This window comes from Primulina eburnea, chromosome 18 (genome assembly GCF_022965805.1).
Source record: "Primulina eburnea isolate SZY01 chromosome 18, ASM2296580v1, whole genome shotgun sequence".
Classification (NCBI taxonomy): domain Eukaryota; kingdom Viridiplantae; phylum Streptophyta; class Magnoliopsida; order Lamiales; family Gesneriaceae; genus Primulina; species Primulina eburnea.
Window position 1 is genome coordinate 24,723,486 of NC_133118.1, and position 25,071 is coordinate 24,748,556.

General features: G+C 36.6%; 1 protein-coding gene across 1 annotated transcript; it reads right to left on the reverse strand.

Annotated features, from left to right (window-relative positions):
* Nucleotides 1-1,125: 1,125 nt before the first annotated feature.
* LOC140819191 (uncharacterized) lies at nt 1,126-24,504 on the reverse strand. Its single transcript, XM_073179200.1, is given in 14 exon segments — nt 1,126-1,802; nt 2,010-2,093; nt 2,614-2,684; nt 2,771-2,955; nt 4,066-4,139; nt 4,252-4,351; nt 5,325-5,454; nt 5,457-5,477; nt 5,480-5,489; nt 5,580-5,609; nt 5,611-5,712; nt 22,057-22,328; nt 22,494-22,652; nt 24,288-24,504. Coding segments are annotated over 14 exon segments (1,545 nt in total). The 3' UTR covers nt 1,126-1,712.
* Nucleotides 24,505-25,071: the final 567 nt, after the last annotated feature.

The following is a 25,071-nucleotide window of genomic DNA, read 5'->3' on the forward strand; positions in this document are numbered from 1 at the left end:
TATATCATTTAAGAATTTAAAATCAGTTAAATAAAAAATTTAAATAATTTGCAAGCATACGGTTTACGTGGACTTTTTTTTTTGGACGTTACATAACCTTGAAAAGAAAACACAAACTGCTTATTCTATGTCGCGATAAGTGCTACAACAAAGTTCTTCCAAAACCAATGTATTCATTTTGAGCTCGAGTTTTAAATCGACAGTGGTGAACACATATTCAATATTTCGTGCTTCATTCCTCATGAGAGGAAAGTGGAGTTCTAGGTAGAGAACCATCCACAGTATCGAAAGGAGTTCGATTGTATCGGAGTTAAAGAGATGTGGTCCCTCGTCAAACAAAATCTATTAAATATGTTCCATCATCAAGATGTCATCAGAAAAAAGAGAGTTTTAATTTGATTAAGTCCTTGTATGATTGTAATATTTTATTTTCTTTCAATGAGTTTGCTTGATATTTGGGTATGGTTTCGTAGACATAGGTTTTTTGAACTACGTTGAAATCATAATGTCATAGTGTTCTTTATTTTATTGTAATAACCATTTATAAAGAACAAGTCAGTAATACCGTAAAATAACTCATTTTCATAATAAATAAATGATAGCATGTTATATATTGAAATTAATTTTAATCAGTAGAAATGCAATGAGTACAAGTTGGTAAAAGAACTAAATAATATAAATTAGTAGACTAAGACGGTAATTAATCAACAGCGAGATAAGATTAAAAAAAATGTTATTCCTATTTATGTTCACTCCTTCAACCCCAGCATGAGGTGCACACCTTTTTCAATATATAAAAACTGCAAAATCACAAGGCACCATAAGGCCAAAATATTCCATTTTCTCCGTCATTTCTCATCACGAGACACAAGTATTGAGTGAAATCTGATAGCTTTATATTTCAAACAAGAATGTTCGTTGGATATGCAACTCGGGTGTTTACAGTTGCATCAACTAGAAAATCTAGAGGTGGTAATAACAAAATAAAAATAAAATCTAGAAGTTGTGTGCCAAGTGATTCATCGAGCCATTCTTGGTCATCGCCATGCGTCCCTTATCAGGCAGAAATAACATCCTCGTCCATACAGCTGAGCAGAGGCTGATAACCTGAAAATATTTCTAAAATTCCACATTTCCCATCACATTCCCTAGACTCACAGAGAATATGGAATGCTAAAACGTTATTGCTATATTATTTTATTGCAAACCTATAATCAAGATCCAACTGTAACCAGTAACCACAAGCAGCGCATCATTGAAACAGCAGTGGACTATATCTAAACCTACTCACTAAGATGGGATGACTTGCTATATTGGACAATTAGTCGGCTACAACAGACGATTCATTTGTAATTACTCTCGTATAATTGTAGAATTGTAAAAATGTCAGGGGTACAAACAAAAGCGCACAACTACTAGTTGGTCACATTTAAGGGAAAATATCGAAGTGTGTAATATGGTTCCATCTATCCTTCTCTCGACCTTCTTCCCCTCTTCTCCTGCTATGCTTTTCCTTCTAAATTCTTTTCTTCTCTCCATTTCTGTTCCATTCTTTAAAATATTCTGGCTTTAGAAGAGTGTGATTATGATCTGATATCGTGAATCCTACAATGGTGGCACAAGTTTGAATTATAACTGATGGAATAAAGTACCTTGAATGTGAGTTTCAGGCATCATATGCAGACTTGGGATCAGGTGCTGTGGTGATTGTTTCAAGTTTTTTGTTGTACTGTGAATGGTGTCTCGCATGACACTTTTGCAAGTGTAGCATCTAATTTCTCTCCAATTAAAGTGATCCATGCCTGAAATTCATCAAGGATGAGACATAAAATGCCATCAGTTCACAGATTGAAACTAAGGAAGAAAACAAAGGCAAGTTGTATGAATCAAAGCAATAAATTCCTGGGAAAGAGATGCATTCAAATATACAAAAAATTTGGAAGGAAATATAGATTAAAATACTTAATGTGGCAATCAACAGAAATAGGCGTTTATTACAAGAAAGAAACCTGGTCTGATGTAGTGAATCCCCGGATTGTGTCACCTCCAACTACTGCAAGTCCTCTGTCTCCGAGAGGTTGCAAGATAACCGCCTAACAGCATAACAATTTTTCAAGACATTATTTCCGTAAAACTGGATCTTATACAGGAAAGAATATTGTGCTCATCCACGAACTAATGTAATGGATTACATAATAATGAAGTTAATATTGACTGTGCAAGCATTCTGAATAGACAACCTAGCGAACAGTAGGGAAAAAAACTTGGGGATGGTTTACAGAAGATGGGAGACTGGTCAAGGGAGAGGCAGGGTGGTCGGCCCCTTCATGCACAATATTTCAACAATATATAACATCCCATGTTAAAAATCCTGGCCCCCCTCTCTATGGTTTCTTGGATAAAACACACACAAGCATCGGTACAAAATTGATAGGGCACAGAAATGGGTTGTGCTTTACTGCTGAATAATCATTTTATAAAGGTTGATTATTTGCTAAAACCATATAAAGAGTTGATTATTTGTTAAGACCATATTAAAAGTTGATACTAAATAACACATATTTATTGACTTTATAGAAGGGCTGATGGGTTTCTACTTAAAAACATTGTCACCTGCGTGTTTGAAGGTAGAAACGGAAGCTCAGATTTCCCAGGATATAGAGATAAGTTGGCCAAGTAACTTTCTGAAATGTACAATAAATGTGTCATTTCAAAACTAAATCAACCAAAACCTGTAGAAAGCTAAGGTGTTTAAATGTAAAGATCTCACGTGTTCCAGATCTCACAGCAGCACTATAAAGTGATCCTTGCATCAATATCTCCGCATCTACAACTATGGCTTCACTTCCATTTGCGTAATTTCTTTCAGCAAACCCTATTTGCAAAATGAAGATGCCATCATATATGACAACTAATGACCTGCAGCATGTAACATCTGATAGAGAATCCCACGCCCTGATAATGATGTAAGAAGCTATCACATCAATCTTATTTTCTGAAAATGGCAAACAATAATTATTTCAGCTCTAAGGTAAACTTAACTGTTTATGATTAGATTCTATTTTACATCTATGAAAGATGAAATATATCATCTCTATGTCTTAATAGTAATCTAATTTTCAATGTTCCATAGGTTCTTAGTTAACTGAGGCAAACATATTTTCCTATCAAAGAATGTAAACATAAAGATGATAATTCTCACAATTTATGTACAATTAAAAAATACAAATGTTTCATATAGCAATATAAGATGTAAACCATCAGAAAACTTTAGCAAAAATCAAGAAAACAAAGTGTGATGACAGAGAATACGGCTTTTTGACGTATAAATTGTAAAGTTCAAAAGTATCAAACTGCTTATCAACTTCAAATTTTGGTTCTCCAAGAAAACCAAATATGTTAATATAGTTAATAGCCAAGAATCAGATCGGCAGCGCAAAACTTATGTACTCTATATCCAATCTAGTTCAGCAACAAAACATCACTTTGCTGGCATGTTTTTAATGAATTGATAGAGTAAAGTAGAAAACTATTAAGTACAATTTTAAAAATAAATAATAATAATAATACTAATAATAAAGTACTAACATCGTAAAAACAGAAGACGTAGTTTTTGAGGAAAAAATTTCCTTTGAAGAGCAAAATGATGGAATGATGTTTCAAAGAGGGCACGGAATGGTAAATAATGCTTGAAATACTTTTTTGTTTTTTTTATAAATCACAATATTTTCAAATCCAACCATCTTTAAAAGAAAAGATTCCAACGAGTTAAATGAAATCCCATCAAATTCAAATTCCATTTTGCCAAACTAATATACTGGTAATTTGTTCCAGATTTCCTCAAGTCCCACCAAATCCTAGGTTGCCAAACAAAGGATAAGTATTTTAACTGTTTATCAACTAAATATCAATTAAAGTGCTCTTAGGTTTCCAAACAGATAGATCACCAAGTATCTGGCAAAAATTAATCAAGCAAAACTTTCATTAAACATTTACTTAAAAAGGCTGAAAGTTGTTACAGAACATATCCTTGTGGAAGTTTACTAGTTGCTTAAAGATCAATACCAGAGTAACTCAGAAACAACAGAATCAGGAAGGTGATTCGACATTCTTCGGCACTCTACCCCATCAGGATTTACCTAAAATCGAAATATCATGACAGAAATGTGCTTCATTCATTCAAACTTAAAACTGAAAGACAAATCCTGATAAAAGTGTATAAACAACATCATGCATAAAATGTTTCCTTACCACAGCTATATATTTTGGACGAATTGAGAGCCATACGAGACCATTCAAAATACTGGTCACGGCCAAACCTAGTGCCAGAAGATCTGCTCTAGATTGCGAACTGCAAGATACAGAAAAAACGGCTACAAGCCATATCTACAACATTCATACTTAATCTGTAATAGATGATTCAGAGATGTAGGTGTCAAACTTTGTACTGTATGTCAAATTTTACATTACTGCAGGTACTCGAGAGGGAAATTCGCCACCATCTATTTCTTTACAACCTTGGTTCTTCCATATACCCATCTTTTTTTTAATATTCATTTTGCATATACTTGTTTCTGAAATTTAAGTTGAAAATATATCAGCATTTAGTAAAATCCCATGCACATTTTCCTGAGTACGATTGGAAATACCATGCTCATTCTATGATAAATTCTGACCATTAGAAACTGTCTTAAACCTCTGCAAACGTCATTAGTAAAAAGCATTTAATTTCCAAAAGAAAAGCTGAAATTTTCAAATTGAAGAACTTGTCATGTACTCCTTATCACTTGGTGGGAACTAAAACCTTTTAGGAGGCACTAGGCAGAAACTTAGGCAATAGCTGGGTGCATTATTTCAAAGTGTTTCCATTCTCCCAAAACAAAATCAAACATATACCTAAATACATTTTTTTAAACATTTTCCTGAAACATGCATGCCATGCTGATATTAACATAAATTTTTCGGAAATATTTCATATAATATTTCTGGCGTGGCTGGACTTGCTCTCCCCAAATGATGACGGGTTCATGCCTTCAAAGTCTAACTTAATTGATTTACAAAAATATTCCCCAAGTACACCTAATTTTGGCCGCAAATCCTAGCTCTAATCCTATTCCCATTAACAAGTTTGTGAATCTCATCCTTGACCTCAACCATCAGGCTCAATCTTATTCATCTTAAAATATCACTAATCAAATCCCACAACTGCGCCAATTCCCAACAAAACTAAGAAGAAAAACACTTACTACCTTCCCACTACACTTCTTAGAAAGAAATAATAGCCGAAAGCTAAGTATACTTAATCTGATGAGTTAATGTACTACCTGCTGGCATCAGCAACAGGAGCAATGTCAGATACAGTTCGATTAAAAAGAACGGCCAATATAGATACGCCACCAACGTATATCGGCAAGCTCCGCACAAGGTCGTCGTTTTTTGACACCCAGTCGGCACCCATTCCCTCTTTGGCTTCGGCCTCTATACCCACCCTGCTGCTTTTTTACAAAAGAATTGCGATAAAATTTCAAAAATCATTCTATTAGCTCAAATTTGGAAACAAATAAATAGCGGAAATGTACCTGTGGACTGAGGGAAGCCATGGTTGAGCGGCGGCGAGCTGTGAAAACGGCGTCGTAGTAGGTTCGCCGGAGTAACCGAACGGAAGAGAATCCCGCTTCCATTAGAGAGATTATATATACGCCACTTGTATTTCTTTGGCCGAATGGTTTATCTAGTCTGAGGTCGAGTTGGTTAAAAGCTTAATTAGCCTAACATTGTATCTTAAATATTTTGATCGGGGCTTTTTTTTTTTATTTTGTAGTCCCTTGAAGTCTTGATTTTCTTTTCAATTCACCCACGTCTTGTAGGACAGATGATGTCTTGATCAGGACAGACGAGTCAGGAAACAACTAATTTTTATTAAAGGATTTGCACACCGTGCTGTGTAAGTTTTTTTAATATTGTGGACTAACATAAATTTACAATTATCGAAAACAAGTATATTGAGTATTGTAATTTAAAAAAAAAAAAATGTTTTTGAAATTTAAAATATAACAAAAAGTTTGCTGTAATTTAAAAAAATAATTAAAAAATGTTTTGAATTTAAAAAAAATTAAAAAAAGAATTTGCACATGAGGGCAAATTGGAAACAAATAAACCATGGAGATCAAATTTTTGTCTTATAACGATTCTAATATATATAGATATCATGTTTGAGCTTTGAGGGTACGATTTTGCCTTTAAATACGTATGATTTTGCTTTAAAATGTATGGATTTGAAGGTATTGAAGAAGCACAACATAGATGGATTCGAGGGCTAGTCCGTAAAGTGAATGGATCATTGATAGCTGTTAATACAATGGGTAAGTTATACATGATATCGAATAGTGAAGAGATTAAGCCAAAGACATGTGTTTTTTGCAATACGTTTGAAAGATGATGATGATGATTCAACAGTACATGTGATTCAAACTGACGATAATTTTATATGCGTTGATGTCCTGATATAGTTATTTGGTATTGGTGTTGGTGTTGGTGACGTGTGGTTCAGTCACATATAGTACCGATATTATTGTCAAAATATCGTTATCAAATATTGGGTATACACAAATATAATATTAATTAAGCTAAAATACTACATAAATTTTATTATAATGTGAATATCACGAAAAAACTGAAAAAATAAGTCATGGATGAGCTAAAGAACGAACACCAATAAATCAAACATTTGTTCATGGTGCATTGGGTATTATTGATACCACAATTAAACTATTTTGTATCCCAAATGAAGACATGAATACTGCATAGTAGCATCATTCGTACTGCTTATAACATAAAAGAACGAAGACCAATAACTCATATATGTGTTCAGATACCGTGAATTGGATAGATGAGATCTTATCTCTGTAGGCAGTATTATAACTTCATTTCAATGGGTAAGATCTTGCCACACATACAATTTCAAAAAAAAAAAGTGGGTCCTATATATGCATGAGTAAATCTTGGTCATTCATCTTATCATGGGGACAATGCACATATGGGTAGGATGAAACAAACCCGTGAATTGGGTAGTTTTGATACCAAAATTTATTTATTTTGTACCCAAAATAAAGACACGAGTACCACATAGTATGACCATCTGTACATCACGATCTTGGTTCGTTCTCACATGTTTATTAGTAGTTGCATTGTTACGTAGTACAATTATGGCAAAATGTGGTACAATTAAGCCTATTTGCAGTACCGATATAGTTAAAAATTTGGTATCATCTATATGTATAAACATCATGGTTTTTGCTTGTTCATATATGTTAGTACCAGTTATATTGTTATATAGTGCTATTGTGAGAAAATATGGTAAAATTAGGCCTATTTTCAATATTTACAGTTTGGTATCCTTTACATATACCAAACATATATGTAACATCATGATCTTGGTTTGTTCACATATGTTGGTAGCAGTTGCATTGTCACACAGTACTATTATAGAAAGACAAAAACTTGTGTGAGACGGTCTTACGAGTCGTATTTGTGAGACAGATCTTTTATTTGGGTAATCCATGAAAAAGTATTACTTTTTAAGCTAAGAATATTAATTTTTATTGTGAATATGTGTAGGGTTGACCCGTCTCACATATTAAGATCCGTGAGACGATCACACATGAGACCCACTCTTATAGAAAAATGTGGTACAATAAGACCTATTCTAATAATCAATATAGTTAAAATTTGGTATTGTCTATATATATTGGTAACATCATGGTCCGTTCACATAAGTTCAATATCAATTGCATTGTACGTAGTAATGTTGTGACAAAATGTGGTACAATTAGGCTTATTTGCGGTACCAATATAGTTAATAGACAGAGAAACTCGTCATCAACCATAATATCATATCGATTCAACCAAATATCTAAACAATTCAACCAAAAAAATAATATTAATTCCAGTAATATAAAGCATCTATTCAACAAAAGACAAAAACTTGTGTGAGACGGTCTTACGGGTCATATTTGTGAGACGGATCCCTTATTTGGGTTATCCATGAAAAATTATTATTTTTTATGCCAAGAGTACTACTTTTTATTGTGAATATGGGTAGAGTTGACCCGTCTCACAAATTAAGATCCGTGAGACGGTCTCACATGAGACTCACTCTCAACAAAAATACAGTAGAAATTCCACCAATTCCACCTAAACTTGCCTCATATCAGAATTTTATCTCTCCAAATCCATTTTCAATAACCCATATTCGTCACTTAGAATGGTTGCAGAATGTGTGCCTTCATGCTGTTTATTTTTCAATAATTCTGATAGTTTCATTTAAAAGGGTCGTCACGGAAGGGCCACAAGAAGTTTGGCTCAGCACTTTAGAAGACGAAACCCTCTGTTGGAAATGAGAGATATCTCCAAAGCCTCTTAAACTTGTCGGACCTATGATATAATTCTTCTACTGTCGATGGTAAAAGAGATTCGTCGGAGTTGCATGCCAAAAGAAAGTGAAGGACTGAGTGCTCGTCGCTTTTCTAGAAGCTATAGTTTGTGATAATGGTGCAACTCAATTTTTTTTTTTTTAAAATCATAAAACTGCTCAAGCACCACGTTTCGATTACTCTATCCAGCAGAAATAATTATTGCACTTAACAATCTCTTTCTTAATAATTGCACTTCTTCGAATTAATGAAAATCGAACTCATGACCTTAGCTCTGATATCAATTGTAGGACCAAGTGCTTATCGCTTTACCAAGAGCTATATCTGGCGGTAACAGTTCAATTAAATCATTTTAAACTTAACAACAGCTAAATATCACATTTTACTTGCTCTACTCAATAAAGATAATCATTGCACTCAATAAAAAGAATAGATGGAGAAGAGAACATAGACGTTGATGGTAAGAGTGGAAGGAAAACGATGATTTTGGGTGGTTAATTAGTGTAAAATGTAAAATGGTTAATAAAAAAATAAAAACTTAAGGGCTTAATGTACCGTTTAACCTCGACGAATGAGCTCTCGAATCTATCTATGTTTGAGTGTGTCTTATGTGAGACCGTCTCATGGATCTTAATATGTGAGACGGGTCAACCCTATCAATGTTTACACTAAAAAGTAATACTCTTAGCATAAAAAGTAATATTTTTTCATGGATGGCCCAAATAAAAAATCCGTCCCACAAAATAAGACATGTAAGACCGTCTCACACAAGTTTTTACCTCTATGTTTTGCTTCTACAATTTATTCAAATCAATACATAGCAAAATCAAACAATCGAGCTCAAACATGACATATACAGAAAATTAGAGAAATCGAAGAGAATAGAAACTCAACTTATTAAAAGACAAATCATTAATATTGAGCTAAAATTTTAAAAAAATAAAAATTTTAGATCGAGATGACGCACCAAATGCATATTATTGTCAAATCCTCAACAACCAACCTTCAAAAAAAAATTCAAAATAAAAATGTCTATGTTGAAAATGTGAAAAATATTTGTGTTGAAAATTATAATGTTGAATGTGAAAATTAGGTGTTGAATATTGAAAATTAGTGTGTAATGATGTATGTAATGATAAATTTATTTTTGATTATTTGTAAAGAAATTCTATAAATAGGCTCACCATTTGTGAAGAAATCACAATTGAGTAGAGAGAAAAATTTTATAAAGTGTGTAGTTTGGTAAATTTTGAGAGATTTTTACTTTTTACCATAAATTTTTACTTTTTCATAACATGTTATCAGCACGAAGCTCTAAAAGTCCTCCATATTTTTTCAAGCTCCAAAACAGAAGAAAAAAGTAACAAAAATAATAATATTTATTTTACTGTTATTTATTTATTGTGTATATATCTAATATATAATATAATGTAATTATATAATAAAGATTAGAAATAATAAAAATAAATTTTTCAAAAACTTGTTATAAATCATGGGAGGATGTTAAGACGACATCTCACACTCTCGGTAAGTGATACGACAAGTATAAAAGCCTATAAGGTTTTTAAACAAAATAATTTATGATACCTCATTATAATAATATGATATGATATACATAATTAGTTGAACATGACTGTAAGTTTAAAAAAATCAATTCAGAACTCTCTATTATCTTGCAACTAGAGTTTACAAGCCTTATATAGAGAAACCTATGTAACAAACGTAGATAACATCTCCCTAAACGATATAACCACTTCCTAAATAATAGGAATGATTGTTACAGAGATCTTAGACTAAATCTACACATAGAACTGTAACAAATAAAGAGAAACACATGTAAATAATGTAAATAATTAAAATAAATAAATTATCTCGTCTCATTTAATTAAAATAAACATGTAAATAATTTTAACTTTAAAATAACGGCGGAAGCAAATATTGTTTTCAACCAACAATTAAAAAAATAATCCAACGTAAACATAAATTTAAAAATAATCCAACGTATTAAAACTGAGTTTGAATAATAAAATGTGCGTAAACTAAATCATGAGGTCCTCGGGTTTACTACTGCTGTCCCAAGATCGCTCACTGGTCTCCGCCCGCGGTCTCGACCTCATCAATACCTACAACAATCAAGTCTAGTGAGTCTAAAGACTCAACATGTATATATCATGAATAACAAGTAATATATATATATATATATATATATATATATATATCATAAAATCGCATGCAACTTAAAAAATAAAGTATCGTAAAGCGTACGGTGAAAATCGTATCATGAATAATTATAACTACGTGCATATCTGAAATTTCATACGTAAAAGCTTTGCTCAATAGAGCTTTGTCATAACATATCATAATTTTTCTGGTAGAGATAATGTTTCTAAGCAAGTGGCACATAACATAGCGTAAGCGCCTGATCAGACTAAACCACAGTATACTGGGCGGTAGAGATCAATCACAGTCCTTGGACTAGATGTCCGTACCCATACATAATCGTAAACTGAGAACTCCTCGGTTGCGCCTACCGACTTCCAAACCCATAAGCATAAGGTGGCCACAAGACATATAGCATATATATCAAAAATAAACATTTTATATTTTTATGCACGTAATATAATTATAACCTTATTTTTACCGGATGAGTTGAATCGTTCCCAAACTTGCTGCGACTTACTTCTAATATGTGACACATGTAATAAATCTTAACTTGACAAAAATTTAACAATAGAACCAAAAAGAGACGATTCAGACCAACAACTTGATTTTTAACCATGGCTTCGTACCAACCCGAACCAACATTAAACAGACGTTTAACCATGATTAAAAATACCCCAAACATACTGTAAAATATGCATAATAATTGTAAAACACGAAAATAGGTGAAAGGAATCCAAAAACATAAAACACTCTTTCGAGAGTCATTTTGGCACATTTCACCGTAAATTCTCGTACGACCTCTAAACTCGACCAAATCACAAACGGCCAAAAACATGACCTTCCTAACTCATTTAGGTACTGTCCAGTCCAAGGCCATGGGCTAAAAGCCAACCAAGAACTCAAACCACACCAAAAACCGAAGGTGAAAGTTGCTGTCAAAAAAACCAGCAGTGGCAACTTGGGTGTTTGTGATGTAAACTCTAAAATAATTACCATGGGCTTGAACCACCGCCCAAGGAGTCTTACCGACATCCTAAGGCATGGCTTGGACCGTGGCTAAGGGCTAAAAGTCAACCACAAACCAAGCAAACAATTAGGACACTCACAGCTCCCTACCGAGAGCCTCACTTGCTGTGTAGTGTGCTGTAATGAATTATTTTACTGCCTTGTCTCGCTCCAAGGGCCATTTTATCAACCACGGCTCGATCTAGACATGATAAAGTGTGGTATGAACCATGGTTATGGGCTGGGAGCCAACCATCATCCATACAACACACCAAAACCGAAGTATACTCACACAGCAAAAGAAGATAGCCGAATTGAACTTGTATTGTTTTGGTAAAATTTTTATGGATCTGTGAACCCAGCTTTAAAAAAATGATTTGATCACATCCTAGACATATTAAGGAAGGGTTCGAACCATGGCTACGGTCCTAGGACAGCCAAGGTTCGAACTCCCCACTTAAACAACTCAATGACAGCAACCAAGGTTCATTTCTGCACATAAGAAGAACTTGTTGTCATTTCTTTGTTCTTGGGTGTATGGACCGAAACAATTGTGCCAAAAACACTCTAACACATTCTACTTAACGCCTAGAAGCATCCATGGAAGCCTGGAACCGAATATCATCTTGTACCCAACAAAATTACAGTAGCCGTGAAGCACCATAAAAAAACGAAAAGTTGTACAGCTTTCTTTCAAATGTTTTGCTGTCAAATTGTGTTGTGTCACTTCATATATGAACATATACTGATTTAAAATATCTACTATGACTTGATTGAAGAGCAAAGGAGTAATATATACACGCCTGGAATTTGTTTTGACAAAAACAAATCAAAACGACAATACGACGCGACGGAACGAAGTTGTTTTCTCTTCTTTGATTCAGCTGCTGATCTCGATTTTTAAGCTGCTGTTTACTCTAATATTTTCGAATGGTGAGGGTGTGGGTTTGCTAGACACTGAATAGTTGTGTTATAAGAGGTGTTAAATGGATATTGAATTGCATTTAGTTGAGAGTTACAAGTGCAGAATTTGAATGGAGTTTGAATTGCTCTTCATCCCCTTGCTGCCGTTGTTTTTCACGATTTTTCTCAGCTGATTCTTTCTGATTTTTCGAGTATCTGATTGTAGGACATGTGGGTAAGGAAGAGGAATGTCATAGGTGGTGTTAAAAGGTCATAATATACATTAAAATGGGAGTTACAAGTGAAGGAGTGGATTAGTTTTGAATTATTCTTCTTCTCCTTCTAGCTGCCGTTGGGTTTTCTTCTTATTCCTACTGTAATTGCACGTTACTTTGGTTAGATAATGGTTTGAGGAAAATGATGTGGATTATGGTATTTGAATTTACTACTACTTAGGGAATAAAAAATGGGGAAATGAATACACCATGAAGTGCAATTAGAGATGGTTTGAATTGAGGGTTACCAAACCTTTGAAATATTTAAGAATGTTGGACCAAAATTATTACTAATTTGCATAATACATTTTTATTTAATCTTGCATTTTAATTGTTTAAGATTTTAAACCTCCCTTATATATATTTTAATGCATTAACAAATTTGTTTAGTTTAGAATCTTGCTTAGAATATTGTATGCCATACGTGACTTCAAATTTAAATATTTAAATGCTATGTTTGATTTCTTGAATATTTTATACCTAGATTTATTCATCCTCATTTGTTTACCCCTTTTAATTTAAGCTTTAATTAAATATTGAATCTAATAGAATTTATTTACTAATTTGACTCACATTAATTTAATAAATCCTAAAACATTCTTTTTCTTCAAATTAAATTATTTCTTGACTTAAATTAAATTTAGGAATATTTGTTTTATTATTAATCTTATCTCAAATCTCCAAACTCCGGTCCGGCCTCGCGTATTTATCCTGAAAAGATAAAACTAAACCTCTACCTTTAAAATAAATAATCATGACTTAAAATTTATTAAAATAATTCAAACACTTCATATTTATATAAAATATTCATTTTTAATTTAAATAGTAGCAATTATGCATGGTTTATACGAAATCTGATTTTTCGGGTTCTACAACTCTACTCCCCTTAAAAGAAATTTTGTCCTCGAAATTAAAACTTACCGAATAACTCAGGATAACGACTCCTCATCTCCGGCTCAGATTCCCACGTAGCTTCCTCCTCCGAATGATTGAGCCACTTGACTTTCACTAGTCTGACCATTTTGTTCCGAAGCTTTTTCTCTTGTCTGTCTAAAATATGCACTGGTATTTCCTCATAAGACAAGTTCGGAGTGAGCTGCAACGGTTCGAAGTTCAAGACATGCGATGGATTCGCCACATACTTCCTCAACATAGAGACATGAAACACATTGTGTACTCCTGCCAGATTCGGCGGAAGAGCAACACAATAAGCTAATGTTCCAACTCTGTCGAGGATCCCAAATTGTCCAATGAATCTCGGACTGAGCTTTCCTTTCTTTCCGAACCGCATGACACATTTCATCGGTGCAATCTTCACGAAAACATGGTCACCAACAGCAAACTCCAGATCTCTCCTTCTCTAATTCGCATAACTTTTCTGTCTACTCTGAGCGGTCCTCATCCTGTCACGGATCTTGAATAATACATCAGCAGCCTGCTGCACAATTTCCGGACCCAACTCTGATCTCTCCCCTACTTCATCCCAATGAATAGGAGATCTACACTTGCGACCGTACAATGCTTCGTATGGAGCCATACCGATAGACGACTGAAAACTGTTGTTATAGGTAAACTCCACCAACGGTAGCTTTGATTCCCAACTCCCGAAGAAATCGAGAACACATGCACGAAGAAGATCCTCCAAAATCTGGATAACTCTCTCGGACTGACCATCTGTCTGTGGGTGAAAAGCTGTGTTAAACAACAACTTCGTACCCATAGCTGAATGTAGACTTTTTTAAAATGAGGAAGTGAATCTAGGATCTCGGTCAGACACTATAGAAACGGGAATACCATGAAGTCTAACGATCTCCCAGATATATAACTCTGCATACTGGATCATGGAGAAAGTAGTCTTAATAGGCAAGAAATGAGCTGATTTCGTAAAACGATCAACAATAACCCATATAGCATTCGACCCTCTAACTGACTTCGGCAAACCGACAACAAAGTCTATGGTGACATTCTCCCACTTCCACTCGAGAATAGGAAGTGGCTTGAGCAAACCTGCTGGTCTCTGATGTTCCGCTTTCACTAGCTGACACGTCAGACACTCGGATACAAATCGTCTGATATCCCTCTTCATTCCTGGCCACCAATATAATAACTGCAGGTCTTTGTACATCTTCGTACTCCCTGGATGTATGGAGTACGGCGACATATGGGCCTCAGATAAGATATCTGATCGAATAGAATCGCTGCTAGGAACTCATATTCTGTCTCGATATCTCACAATACCGTCTCTAACTGTGTACAAAATACTGTTCTTGGCCTCATCTCTCTGTCTCCACTTTGCCAACTGCTCGTCTGCTAACTGTCCACTGCAAATACGGTCTAGAAGAGAAGACTGAATCGTCAAAGTAGATAGACGAGGAACTCTACCTCGAGAATACGTCTCTAGATGAAACCTCTGCATCTCAAACTGAAGGGGTCTCGAAATCACCAAATGAGCCATCCCTGCTACCTTCCTGCTCAACGCATCCACAACTACATTAGCTTTGCCAGGATGATAGCTAATGTCACAGTCATAGTCCTTCACTAACTCCAACCAACGCCTCTGCCGCATATTCAACTCTTTCTGTGTAAAGAAGTATTTGAGACTTTTGTGGTCGGTGAAGATTTGACACTTCTCTCCGTACAAATAGTGCCTCCAAATCTTCAATGCAAATACTACGGCTGCCAACTCTAGATCATGGATAGGATAATTCTTCTCATGAATCTTCAACTGACGAGAAGCATATGCTATCACCTTCCCATGCTGCATCACTACCGCGCCTAACCCGAGTTTTGAAGCATCGGTATACAGAAAAAAATCTCCGGGTCCTGAAGGCATGGCCAATACCGGCGCCGAAATAAGAGCTTGATTCAATGTATCGAAGCTCTTCTGACATTCCTCGCTCCACACGTACTTAACATTCTTCTTCGTCAATGATGTGAGTGGAACTGCGATGGAGGAGAATCCCCGAATAAACTTCGATAGTATCCTGCTAGTCCAAGGAAACTACGGATCTCTGATGCATTTTGCGGCACAACCCAATCTCTGACTGCTGCAACTTTTTCCGGGTCTGCCTCAATGCCACTGCTAGACACGACGTGGCCTAAGAACGCCACCTTCTCTAACCAAAACTCGCACTTGCTGAACTTCGCGAATAGCTTGTGTTTTTGTAGGGTCTGAAATACTGTGGTCAGATGTCTGCTGCGATCCTCTTCATTCTTTGAGTAGACAAGGATGTCGTCTATGAATACTATCACAAACTGATCAAGATACGGCTGAAATACGTGATTCATGAGATCCATGAAGATCGCTGGCGCATTCGTCAAACCGAACGGCATCACCAGAAACTCGAAGTGGCCATATCGAGTCCTGAAAGCAGTCTTGCAAACATCGGCGTCTTTCACCCGTAACTGATGATACCCAGAACGCAGATCAATCTTAGAGAATACGGAAGCTCCCTGCAACTGATCAAATAAATCTTCAATCCTCGGGAGTGGGTATTTGTTCTTCACTGTAACTTTGTTCAACTCCCGGTAATCAATGCAGAGCCTCATCGACCCATCCTTCTTCTTCACAAATAAGACTGGTGCGCCCCATGGAGAAAAACTCGGGCGAATGAACTCCTTGTCAAGAAGTTCTTGAATCTGTTTCTTGAGTTCTGACATCTCCGTCGGTGCTAATCGGTATGGTGCTTTGGAGATCGGAGTAGTACCGGGCATAAGCTCAATAGAGAATTCTATCTCTCTCACAGGTGGTAAACCAGAGACGTCGTCGGGAAAAATGTCTAGAAAATCCCGGACAATAGGAACGTCGGATGCTGACTGCTTGGGCTTATCGGGAACAGATACAAGAGTAGCTAAAAATGCTCGGCATCCTCGATGCATGAGTTTCCTAGCCTGGACGCAAGATATCATACGCGGTAAATTAAAATACCTATCTGGCTCGAATAATTCCATCCCAGGTGGTCGGACGAGAACAGATCTTTGCTGGAAGTCAATCAAAATTCGGTTCCTCAGTAGCCAGTCCATCCCTAGAATGATATCAAATTCTGGCATCGGCAGAACTATCAGATCCGCATACACAAGATAACCGTGAAGTTCAAGGTCTATAACCCGGATCACATTAGTAGCTGTCATCTCCTCTCCCGAAGGCAATGCTACTGAATATGCTATGTCTAGCCCAATTGATTTGATCTTTAGAGAATTTGCAAAAGTTTCTGAAATGAACGAATGGGTAGCCCCTGAATCTATCAAGGCTTTCGTAGCTGAACCGGCTATAAAGATTCTCCCTGAAAGATTGGAATATTATGCTAAACCCAATAGTTTTACAAGAGCTATGCTTATAGGCATGCAAAGGTCAAATTTCTTCTAACCTAAATTCCTGTAGCTAACACTGATTAGAACATGCAATCCTATCATAAATTCTAAGTTCCAAAATCTTAACCCCAAACATTAAACTTCAAATAAAACTTAAAGATTTAGGATACCTGTCATCAGCATCGTCTCTGGGTTAGTCTCCGCAACATGGAGAGCAAAAACTCTGCCTTGGGTAGGCAGATTCTTCTGTGGGCAATTCTTCAATATGTGGTCAGTACTACCACATTTGTAACACTTTCCCGAACCATACATACAAGGCCCAGCATGACTGATGTGAGCACCTGGCACAGACTGGATACTCCACTGTCCTCGAGACTGATCGTCCCTGTTGTTGCTGCTGCGGCCCTATGTTCCTGGGTGGACCGTGGAAAGGTCTCTTATTCTGATGTTGCGGCTGAGGGGGACGGTGTGGTGCCTGAAATGGTCGCTTACCCTGGCGATCGCGCTCAATATCATTATGGTCTTGCTCTGCCGCTAGAGCTCTGGAAACAGCCACATCATAAGTAGTAGGGCCAGCCACCCTAACATCACGGCGTAAGATCGGTCGCAGACCATTCAGAAAATGCCTCAATTTGGCTTCAACATCATTAGCAATCAGGGGTACAAAATGACATCCCCTCTCGAACTTACGGATGAACTCCGTAACTGTCAAATCTCCCTGCCTCAGGGTCATGAACTCCGTGGTCAATCTGGAACGCACCTCTTCAGTAAAATATTTAGAGTAGAATACCTCGGTGAAGCGCTCCCAGCTCAAAGTGGTCAAATCCAAAGCCACTGATGCTCCTTCCCACCATAGGCGAGCATCTCCTCCGAACAGGTAGGTCGCACATCGAACCCTATCTCCGTCTTCAAGCCCCATAAACTCAAAAATAACCTCAAGGGACTTAATCCAACCCTCGGCTGCCATAGGATCGGATGTCCCTAAGAATTCCTTTGGTCGCATCTTCATGAACCGCTCATAATAGCCTCCGGTCCCGGCTGTCTCGCTCCCACTGCATTGTTCCCCGCAAACTGTGCGAAGAACTGAGTCATCCCTGCTAGCATCTGGGCATTCATGTCTGGTGGAGGGGGTGGTGGTAAATCTCTCTCCTCGTTCTCCCCTTGTCTCTGACTCTCACCGTCCTCATGACGGCGCTCATCATCACCTCTTGGGCGTCCAACACGGCGTCTAGGAGGCATGTTGTTCCATAATTATAACCCATACGTAACCAACATGCATAATTCCATTATTTCTATAAATTCAAATAAATGATGCATAATCGTAATCTTGACATAAAATCTTTCATGCAATCATGATGTAAAAATATTTCGAGCTTTAAAATAAATGCGTCATCGTAAAACTTACAGACCGAAGACGTGACTTCATGAGCTTCTCGAGAGCAGTAATAGTACAACTCTTTACAAGATCATAGGCTCTGATACCAACTGTAAAAGCCCGTATTTCGTATTCATAATTTTGCGGAATTATTAAAAATTTTCTAACTAAATAAATTATCTCGTCTCATTTAATTAAAATAAACATGTAAATAATTTTAACTTTAAAATAACAGCGGAAGCAAATATTGTTTTCAATTAACAATTAAAAAAATAATCCAACGTAAACATCAATTTAAAAATAATCCAACGTATTAAAACTGAGTTTGAATAATAAAAGGTGCGTAAACTAAATCATGAGGTCCTCGGGTTTACTACTGCTGTCCCAAGATCGCTCACTGGTCTCTGCCCGCGGTCTCGACCTCATCAATACCTACAACAATCAAGTCTAGTGAGTCTAAAGACTCAACATGTATATATCATGAATAACAAGTAATATATATATATATCATAAAATCGTATGCAACGTAAAAAATAAAATATCGTAAAGCGTACGGTGAAAATCGTATCATGAATAATTATAACTACGTGCATATCTGAAATTTCATACGTAAAAGCTTTGCTCAATAGAGCTTTGTCATAATATATCATAATTTTTCTGGTAGAGATAATGTTTCTAAGCAAGTGGCCCATAACATAGCGTAAGCGCCTGATCAGACTAAGCCACAGTATACTAGGCGGTAGAGATCAATCACAGCCCTTGGACTGGATGTCCGTACCCATACATAATCGTAAACCGGTCGTAAGTCACCGGGTGGAGAGGTCCTCGGTTACGCCTACCGACTTCCAAACCCATAAGCATAAGGTGGCCACAAGACATATAGCATATATCTCAAAAATAAACATTTTATATTTTTATGCACGTAATATAATTATAACCTTATTTTTACCGGATGAGTTGAATCGTTCCCAAGCTTGCTGCGACTTACTTATAATATGTGACACATGCAATAAATCTTAACTTGACAAAAATTTAAGAATAAAACCAAAAAGAGACGATTCGGACCAACAACTTGATTTTTAACCATGGCTTCGTACCAACCCGAACCAACATTAAACCGACGTTTAACCATGATTAAAAATACCCCAAACATACTGTAAAATATGCATAATAATTGTAAAACACGAAAATAGGTGAAAGGAATCCAAAAACATAAAACACTCTTTCGAGAGTCATTTTGGCACATTTCACCGTAAATTCTCGTACGACCTCTAAACTCGACCAAATCACAAACGGCCAAAAACATGACCTTCCTAACTCATTGAGGTACTGTCCCGTCCAAGGCCATGGGCTAAAAGCCAACCAAGAGCTCAAACCACACCAAAAACCGAAGATGAAAGTTGCTGTCAAAAAAACCAGCAGTGGCAACTTGGGTGTTTGTGATGTAAACTCTAAAATAATGACCATGGGCTTGAACCACCGCCCAAGGACTCTTACCGACATCCTAAGGCATGGCTTGGACCATGGCTAAGGGCTAAAAGTCAACCAAAAACCAAGCAAACAATTAGGACACTCACAGCTCCCTACCGAGAGCCTCACTTGCTGTGTAGTGTGCTGTAATGAATTATTTTACTGTCTTGTCTCGCTCCAAGGGCCATTTTATCGACCACGGCTCGATCTAGACATGACAAAGTGTGGTATGAACCATGGTTATGGGCTGGGAGCCAACCATCATTCATACAACACACCAAAACCGAAGTATACTCACACAGCAAAAGAAGATAGCCGAATTGAACTTGTATTGTTTTGGTAAAATTTTTATGGATCTGTGAACCCAGCTTTAAAAAAATAATTTGATCACATCCTAGACATGTTAAGGAAGGGTTCTAACCATGGCTACGGTCCTAGGACAGCCAAGGTTCAAACTCCCCACTTAAACAACTCAATGACAGCAACCAAGGTTCATTTCTGCACATAAGAAGAACTTGCTGTCATTTCTTTGTTCTTGGGTGTATGGACCGAAACAATTGAGCCAAAAACACTCTAACACATTCTACTTAATGCCTAGAAGCAGCCATGGAAGCCTGGAACCGAACATCATCCTGTACCCAACAAAATTACAGTAGCTGTGAAGCACCATAAAAAAAACGAAAAGACTTTCTTTCAAATGTTTTGCTGTCAAATTTTGTTGTGTCACTTGATATATGAACATATACTGATTTAAAATATCTACTATGACTTGATTGAAGAGCAAAGGAGTAATATATACATGCCTGGAATTTGTTTTGACAAAAACAAATCAAAACGACAATACGAAACGACGGAACGAAGTTGTTTTCTCTTCTTTGATTCAGCTGCTGATCTCGATTTTTAAGCTGCTGTTTACTCTGATATTTTCGAATGGTGAGGGTGTGGGTTTGCTAGACACTGAATAGGAGTGTTATAAGAGGTGTTAAATGGATATTGAATTGCATTTAGTTGAGAGTTACAAGTGCAGAATTTGAATGGAGTTTGAATTGCTCTTCATCCCTTTGCTGCCGTTGTTTTTCACGATTTTTCTCAGCTGCTTCTTTCTGATTTTTTGAGTATCTGATTGTAGGACATGTGGGTAAGGAAGAGGAATGTCATAGGTGGTGTTAAAGGGTCATAATATACATTAAAATGGGAGTTACAAGTGAAGGAGTGGATTAGTTTTGAATTATTCTTCTTCTCCTTCTAGCTGCCGTTGGGTTTTCTTCTTATTCCTACTGTAATTGCACGTTACTTTGGTTAGATAATGGTTTGAGGAAAATGATGTGGATTATGGTATTTGAATTTACTACTACTTAGGGAATAAAAAATAGGGAAATGAATACACCATGAAGTGCAATTAGAGATGGTTTGAATTGAGGGTTACCAAACCTTTGAAATATTTTAGAATGTTGGACCAAAATTATTACTAATTTGCATAATACATTTTTATTTAATATTGCATTTTAATTGTTTAAGATTTTAAACCTCCCTTATATATATTTTAATGCATTAACAAATTTGTTTAGTTTAGAATCTTGCTTAGAATATTGTATGCCATACGTGACTTCAAATTTAAATATTTAAATGCTATGTTTGATTTCTTGAATATTTTATACCTAGATTTATTCATCCTCATTTGTTTACCCTTTTTAATTTAAGCTTTAATTAAATATTGAACCTAATAGAATTTATTTACTAATTTGACTCCCATTAATTTAATAAATCCTAAAACATTCTTTTTCTTCAAATTAAATTATTTCTTGACTTAAATTAAATTTAGGAATATTTGTTTTATTATTAATCTTATCTCAAATCTCCAAACTCCGGTCCGGCCTCGCGTATTTATCCTGAAAAGATAAAACTAAATCTCTACCTTTCAAATAAATAATCATGACTTAAAATTTATTAAAATAATTCAAACACTTCATATTTATATAAAATATTCATTTTTAATTTAAATAGTAGCAATTATGCATGGTTTATACGAAATCTGATTTTTCGGGTTCTACACAATATCTGGACGTGTATGTGAGAGATGAATCAGCTTGCCCACTAGCCGTTGATAACTGCCCTTGTCAACCTGTTTGTCATCTGAGTTAATAAACAATTTCAGATTTGCGTCAATTGGAGTATCAACTGGTTTTGAGCCCAACATGCCAGTGTCTTTCAACAAATCGAGAGTGTACTTACGTTGAGATACTGAGATGGAGTCTCTGTTCCTAGCAATCTCCATTCCGAGAAAAAATCTGAGATTACCGAGGTCTTTCATATCAAATTCCTTTGCTAACTCATTTTTAATTCTCTGCATCTCGAGTTTGTCATCCCCGGTTAGAACAATATCATCAACATATACTATTAAAATAGTAATACCGGTTGACTGTCGTTTGTAGAACAGCGTGTGGTCAACTTGAGCCTGCTTGAAACCATGGCTTTGGAAAAATTTCATAAATCTCCCAAATCAAGCTCTGGGTGACTGCTTGAGTCCGTATAAGGACTTCCTCAACCTACACGAATTACCTTGGTTATTGCTTCTGTTGAAACCAGGAGGTAGATCCATGTAAACTTCTTCTTCTAATTCCCCATTTAAAAACGCGTTCTTCACATCAAGTTGTAGAAGTGGCCAATCGAGATTAACAGCAAGAGACAAGAGAATACATATGGAGTTTATCTTAGCCACTGGAGCGAAGGTTTGTTGGAAGTCAATACCTTGAGATTGTGAGATCCTTACCAGGAACCGGGAGTTGTGCTTGGTCATGAGAGGTGTCTGGTTCTTCTATTTGCTGCAAGTCTTTTCTTCTCTCATAAAATCTGTCATACGGCTGTATTTTTGTAGTACTCATGGGATTTGAAGGAAGTTTTTTGGAGATTTCAGGGGGTTGATTTTGTGGGATTTGTTGGGTAATATTTGGTGGAGTTGGCGCTGATATCGGAAAAACAGGAATGTCTTCCAGTAGAAACTCTCAGTCCACTGTTGGAGAGTGATTTGAATCCCAAAAAATGTCATGATCTGCTGCATTTTCCCAGAAATTTGTGACACTAATTATCCCCACCCTGAAGCTGATTTATGGGATAAAATGCTTGATTTTCAAAGAATGTGACATCTTGTTAGATAAAGTATTTTTGTTTAGAGGGACAAAACACACGATATCATTTTTGTGTGGAAGAGTATCCTAGAAAAATACAAGGTAAAGCCCGGGGGTTAAGTTTGCTCTTAGTGGGACAATTATTGTGGACAAATGCCTTACACCCAACTACTTTAAGGTCTAGTTTTGAGTATATACGTGAAGTTGGAAAGGATCTAAGAAGTGTTGACAAAAGTGTATTGAAACCAAGGACTTTTGATGGTTGGCGATTAATAAGATAGCACGCAGTTAAGATGGCGTCCCCCAAAAAATGTTTAGGAACATTAGCAGTGAATAAAAGTGTGCGTGCAAGTTCAAGAAGATGCCGATTTTTATGTTCGGAAATTCCATTTTGTTGAGGTGAATCAACACAAGAACTTTGATGCAATAGACCATGTTTTGTGATAAATACATTCATTACAGAGTTGAAGTACTCAGTGTCATTGTCAGTACGAAGGACTTTAATGGTTGTGTTAAATTTATTTTTTACCATGGAATAAAATGAGGAAAAAATGTTTGGAACTTCCGATTTTTGTTTAAGTAAATAAACCCAAGAGACACGAGAATGGTCATCAGTAAACGTAATAAACCATCGTTTGTTTGAGTGAGATGCAATCCTCGACGGATCCCATAAATCGATATGAATAAGAGAAAAAAGGGTGTGAGGGCTCGTAAGGTCGAGGAAAAAAAAGAATTTTTTGTGTTTTGCAAGTTGACAAATGTCACAATCAAATCGTTCATTTTTTAAAAATAATGCAGAAAACAATCTTTGCAAATATTGAAAACTTGGGTGACCTAAACGATAGTGAAGGAGCTTTATTTTTTGACGCCTAGAAAGAGTAGTGGAGGATCCAACAGCCGCCAGATGTTTATTTTGATAAGAATCACCTTGCTGGAAATAGTAGAGACCCGAGCTTTCCTCGGCATTCCCAATCACTCGGCCCGATCTCTGGTCCTGAAAAAGGCATCGTGAAGGGGAGAAAATAGCATTACAATTCTAATCCATTGTTAGCTTGCTGATGGATAATAAATCACATGAGAAACCAGGCACATAAAGGACATTTTTCAAGCATAATGAGGGACTGAGAGAGACTACACCAGTCCCGTGAATGCACAATAAAGAACCATCAGCAATCTAAACATTGCGAGGACAAATGCTCAGAGAATAAGTAGTAAAAAAAATTTCTACCTGTCATATGATCGGTGGAACCTGAGTCAATTATCCATGGAGCTTTTGATGGAGTAGAAATGGAGTTTAAAGGGTTACCAGTTGAGGCCATAAGAGAGGCAGTAGGAGTAGAGAAAAACTTGCTCAATTGATCAAGTTGAGCATCAGTGAAGAGGGCAGGAGGCGGTAGAGCCGTTGCGGACTTCGTAGATGCCGTGTGACCGGAAATGTCGCGCATATGCTTAGGAACCCAGTCGGCTGGCTTCCCATGTAGTTTCCAACACTTGGATTTTGTGTGATACGGTCTGTGGTAGTGATCACACCAAGTTGTTGGTTTCTTGCCCTTCTCACACCTGCCCGAGCCGCCATAGCCGATGAATCAACAGGTGAAGGCTCGTTGGGGTCGATCATTACAGATTTGCGAGGTTCCTCTCGACGTACTTCAGCAAATTCGACCGCGAACTTCATCCAAAGTGGGATTCAGACCAGCAAGAAAATCATATGTGCGCTCCTTCTCTAGCATGCGACGATGGAGACGTGCATCAGCCGGTTCTTTCCAATCAGACGATGGAGACGTGCATCAGCCGGTCCTTAGAGCGAACATTTGAGATAAGTCTTCTGGGTCTGAATAACCCAGTTTGACAGCGTACCAAATGGCAGAGGCAGTCCCGTACATGAGATAGAGTTCTCCGATCCGGTTTTCCATGGAGTTGATGATCCAGGACATGACCAGAGAATTCTGAATGTCCCAGGCAACAAACGAAGGGTCATCCAAGGGTGGGGAAGGGATTGACCCATCGAGATA